At 46.6% G+C, this 5,638-nt stretch overlaps 1 protein-coding gene across 1 annotated transcript in view; it reads right to left on the bottom strand.

The window, feature by feature from the left end:
• Positions 1–4,146: 4,146 nt before the first annotated feature.
• Positions 4,147–5,638, bottom strand: part of T265_09429 (hypothetical protein) — a gene marked incomplete at both ends in the record, with an annotated part of 4,082 nt that continues 2,590 nt past the window's right edge. The window contains one exon of the mRNA XM_009175483.1: positions 4,147–4,686. Within this exon, the coding sequence (XP_009173747.1) occupies positions 4,444–4,686 (243 nt within the window). The remainder of the gene's footprint in view (positions 4,687–5,638) is intronic.

Genomic DNA, 5,638 nt, shown 5'->3' with positions numbered 1-5,638 from the left:
TCCAGGAGGCCGGATTACACCAAGCTCTGCTACAAAACACACACTGAAAAGAGCAACAATTTCCAGAGAAATTGTTGATTATTATCACTTACTGAACATTAATTTTGCGGCGCGGTTCTGCTAGAAACCGTGAGTACATCTCACATTTCTCCGTACGACCCTCCACTCAACCCATTTTGAATTCTCAAGGTTGTGAGCACCATTCCGGTGTCGTTTAATCATTGGTTGTAATCAGGACTGGTCTTCAGTCCATCTCGGTTGTGTACCCTTCTTTCCCAATTCATTCTCCCTCTTTGTTAATCTATATTTATTTTCAACAACAACAAAAACACTTAGCCAATCATTTAACAATACCAAGCTATTCATTTGAGTTTATATTTGTTGCATTTCGCACTGCAATTCTATCAGCCCAAGGTGCATACATTGGAGTTGTCAAGAAGTCAGTTGACTGTAGAACATATTTGGCACAGCGATATTTATTGTTTGTCCCATTTCCATGGCTATCACGTTTTCTATGGAGACGACAATCAACTTTGATCCCCAACCACAGATGGTCATTTTCGGCTTTGTATTGTTATTTATTCCTTGAGTGACAGACGAACTTTTCGAATCAACTCGGTCGTCCTAAATTCATTCGTCGTACGATGAGGGGGACGTGGGTGACAGTTTGTTGGCACTGTGGCTAGCGAATGTGATTACCATCGCGTCACACACCGAAACGCTGAACACAGGTTCAAAGAAGTCTCATCTGAGCACCCTTCCAAGAAAGGAAATCACAACAGCCCAGTTCAGGGAGAAGTTCATTTTACTAAAGAAGTGGTTGCACTCTGGTAGAAAAGTCTGAAACGTTGTACCCAGACGCATAGTCATTCTAGAGTTGTTGTTGCAGCGAAAGCTGATTGCGAGAAGCAATGATGAAGTCACGTGAACAGTAGGAGCAATTTGTTATCTAGAGATTCATGGGCATTTTCACTTCATGAAATGTATCTTTCAAGGCCGGCCATAAGCGGACAGAAATTTTACTGATCATGACTAATTTCAAACACACCATCGGAATGAACAGTTCTCTTATTCATTAGTACTACTGAATCAACTCGTCTAAGGCATTCATGATGCCTAGCAAGCACTACCGGTCGGTAAAACCAGTAGACTTACTGGAATAACCGCGCCCAAGTGAGTCCACTAAGCACTCGTAGATCAGTGGCAACATGCTTGCGTAGTAGTAAGCGTGTTTTTCATTTCGGTAGAGCGGGCAACACAATACTGGTAAGTCCTAATATGAAATAAATTCAATTTTATTCCTAAGCTCATTGAAGTGGACTAACCAGAATAGTTAAAACAGGATGTGGTAAGACTATACAACTGAAAGCAGCTGAATAAACCTGCAACACAAGAATACAACTCTTCAAATGGCTCGTGAATAGTCAGTGTGATTATCCTTTAGCCATGGGCTTGGAAATGATCCAAATGTCTTGGATGTTTGCCCATTGAAAAGCTCAAGAACATAAACGTCTTCAGCGCTCTCGGAGTTCCACAATTAGGTGTTGAGGGACATTTAGCGGCTTCTATAGGAAATCTTTGATAACTGAGCCTGACAGTCCGTACAGGGATGACCATGTGCACACCAAGTGATTGAGAGTAACTCGCAATCAATCCAAGACCGGCTTCGCGCTGCTGTTTGAGCTTCACTGCCGACTGAGCAAATAAACGATGAGTACAGCTTTGTTTTTTCTCTTGATGGAACACTAACTTGCAAACGAGTGCATTTCGTTACTTGGGTAAGGTTCTGTGTCTCAGTAAGATTGATCTATTTTGGCGACTATGCCGTTCCTGTTAAGCCTGAACAGAGCAAAAACAGGTAGTGAATTATTGACGTTTTCGCCAACCTTACCGGTTTTATGGTAGTAACAGGCTCTCGCATGTACGTAACGAAACGACCACCGGCCGGATTGTCTGACCAGCAGCTAGAGCTTACCATGTTAAGATGTGCAACCCACTACGTAGGTTGGGCCCCCGACCCAAAAAGCTGTATTTTCCACTCCAAAACCTTGTTGGCGAAAGTTTCGTGAAAGACAGATGGTGCGCCAACGTGAAAAAAACGTGGCTACTGTGAAACTGAGTACCGTGAGAGAGCGTTCTCCTGCACAGAATCCACGTGATTCGCCCTGTGCACAGTTATAGGCCTACAAGACATGGAACATTAGCTATCCTGGCGACGTGCTTGGCGCCATTTCCCAGCCACACTGCTCAGCTAGTGCTGATCTACCGTTGTGCGTCGAGCCTGTGTTGGGCGACATTCGGAAAGGGCGTTAGACCAATTCCACTGACAGCGTCTTGCACAAATGAGTTTACTTCCGTGGTTTTGGAAGACGCAGACACTTTGCTTTTGGCCAGGTTCCCTAGCTTTCGCAATAAGTCCCAAGACCTTCCCTTACTTTTGGCCCTTTACAGCGATCTTCTCCTTCCTTAGTTGTATAGCAGTTCGGGGACGAGATGGCCCAAGTGGTTAGAGCGCGAATTTACTGCCCGGAAGGTCCGTGGTTCGAACCCGACCTCTGCCTCTCGACTTCCCCTGTCTAGGCTTGGGCAACCTAGCAGTATTCCAGCCCTCGTGCTTTCTTCGGGTGGCATGGCAGCTAGGCAGCGAAAAGGTGTTACAGCGGAATGATTATTATTATGGCAGTTCAGCCCCATTTTCCACCACTGCCTGATTGCTGTCCCTGTCGGTGATTATAGGCCGTGTCAATTATGAAGGGTGATATCCTTAGTAGCACTCCAGCCGAAGCTCTGGGCAGACTTGGTGCTCCACATTCGACTGAAGAACATTGAGGAACAACGGTCAGTCTGGATCTACCTGTCAACAGCGATCAGCCCACTGGAGGCCTGTGCACAGTAAATAATCCACAAGCGATTCTCGCGGAGTTGGACGCATTGTTACCTATAAGCGACTGACGCCCATGTGAACCCAGAAGAATAAGAGGTCTGTTAAAAGCGACCGGTGGGACCTAAACCTCATGATATAACAGTAGACACTAGCATTGGTCCTCTTGTGCCAAAGCGATGGGTGATTCGTCATCCATTCCATTCTGTGCACGGTACAAAGCTGTAAGTACCTTTTCTGTGCTGTTCTCAAACTCACAGCAACCTCTCCACCCAACTGCACGATTGAACATCAGTGTGGTAAACGAGAACCGTCTGTTCTGAGAGGGTTTATTAGTTGGACACGACACATGTCCTTCTCTAGCAGCTAATGGTACAATTTGAGTGCATGATATTCCCGAAGAAGCGTATTATTAGACAAAATATACAATCAGGTCATGACCCAGTGGAAAATTCTCAGTAATTGAAGTGACAGTGTCATCTTCGAAGACCTGGTGGTGGAGTTCACAGACTCTATGTGAATAAATCAATAGTGATACACAAAAGTAAGAAGCGAATCATCCAAAATTGTGTGCGACTCCAGCCCAATATATTGCCAACAGTCGATAGTTTGGACGGTCATTCGTATACCATAACTTCAAAGGGCGACCGTAGACAGTGGATATCAAAAGACAACAACCAATTTGTCATTTGCTTTAGGTCATAAAGGGTCCAGTCTATTATACCCAATTGGAATAAGAGTATAAAAACATTGGAAAATGAGCCAGGTAACTCATACGTTCCGTTTTCTTCAGTTACGCAACTCAACTAAAACTAGCATCCTCAACTTCGTGGAAAAACTGTCCACTTCAACGAAGTCAACGATGGATCATGGTAGTGATAAACGGCTCAGGAAATGTCTCACACTGCGCAAGGTGCGATCATTAGGGTCAGAACCGAAAAAAAACACTAGGCTGAAGCCAAGGACACCATCAAAAACAGAAAAGATCATGCATGTCCCGAGATGGTCCAAATGGTTAGAGCACGAATTTAGTGACCGGAAGGTCCGCGGTTCGAACCCGACCTCTGCCTCTCGACTTTCCCTGCCTAGGCTTCAGCAACCTGGCAACCTTCGGGTGGCATGGCAGTCAGGCACCGAAAGGGTGCTACAGCTGAGCAATTTTTTGTCCTGATAACCGCTATTCAGAATGCGGAGGTTCAGTTCGTCTCCTCGACTCCTCTTGGAGAGAGTCGCTTCAAAGGGGTACACCCTCCGTGAATTATACCATAAGATCCAACACACAGTCGGCACGGTCACCCGACAAGATCACTTGTTGCGGCAGCTGGACCACGCATATCTGATAAACGATTCCCAACAGCTTTGGGCCGGGAACCCTAAAAAAGTCAAAGGTGAAGTCAAAGGTTAATTAGGATAACCGTCTACAGAACGAAGACCCACAGCGATTTATCATCGAAAACGAAATATCGCCAGTGTTCAGTAGCATTTTCCTGGTATCAATGAAATGTACAAAGGAAAATCATCTGGGGGCGTGTTTATCTGCAGATGGTGAAGTTGTTCGGGATTTACAAGGCCGCATCCAGACGAGCTGCATGGGTGCTAATCTTGCCAAATATCTTGTTGGGTGGTGCACCCAAGATGAGATCACAGATTGCACGGCGGGCCACAGCTATCCGCTCGTTAGTGCCCAGAATATGAATAACCTCGTCTGCGACCACGATCCTGGTGCGTGTCGCGTTCTCCACACACATGCGTATGCGACCTTTTGCACCGCAAATACGACCGATCGCTCTGGCCATATGATCACCCTACGAGGGGGGGGGGGGAAATAAAAAGATGCCAAACTGGTAAGGACGCTAAGCTGACACAGAAATTTTATGGCTAAATTGAACACATAGGAGGAACTCAATGCTGAAAGGACTAGGCGTGGTGATCCACCTCCGTGATCACATCTGACATTTATTCAAGAAAATAAACAATGTAACCAACGACTGGGGTTCAACAGATGAGTATAATGGTAGTGTATATTCTTGTGTTTACCTCCAAAATTCCACAGAAATACTACCATGCCCTTCGGCTGATGCGCCTTGGCAAGTGCTGTGTGCAGCACGTCAAGAAGAGACTGGACCTTACCGTGGTGTGGCGGTTTGTGTACCTCGGAGACCCATTGAGCTATACTGGGGGTGCCCGAGCGACACTCAGAGAGTCTCTCATACCAGGTTGGTCAATGGTTAGAGGTCTGACGAACACAATCTCCTGGCCCTCCAGGTTGGGGGTTGGAACATGTATGGCGACTTGTTCCGTAGAAAAGGTCATGCATTTGCATTTCCCCGCCAAACACCGCTGCCTTGCGGTTAGGCTTTTGAGCCAAAGGCTTTGGTTGAGGACCCTAATCGTCTTCCTGTCTAGGTGTGGGCGCCCTGGCAGTATCCCAGCCCTCGTACAACCATGACCTACACAACTAACAATACTCTCATGCCACATCGGCCGTCGCGTGGTGCCATCAGCCGGGTCGCCTTACTTGCTGGATACAGCAGGGCGGGTAAGCGAAAACATGCTACTGCTGAGGCCTCCCTTCTTTCACTTTCACGTTTTCCGTCTTCCGCCCTCCCCCGCCCAAATTTGAATACTTTGTCCGCAGGTCCCAGCTCTAGGACTGACCGTTTTGCTCGCCCTGCATCACACTCAGCTGCAGCTTCTGCACGTCCGAGTTCAGTTACAACCCTAAACACTTCGAAGTCTGTTTTCAAACCCCGAAAG

Source organism: Opisthorchis viverrini (assembly GCF_000715545.1).
Source record: "Opisthorchis viverrini unplaced genomic scaffold opera_v5_286, whole genome shotgun sequence".
Taxonomy (NCBI): domain Eukaryota; kingdom Metazoa; phylum Platyhelminthes; class Trematoda; order Opisthorchiida; family Opisthorchiidae; genus Opisthorchis; species Opisthorchis viverrini.
The sequence above is the reverse complement of the archived record's forward strand: the minus strand, read 5'-3'. Positions and strand labels throughout refer to the sequence as shown.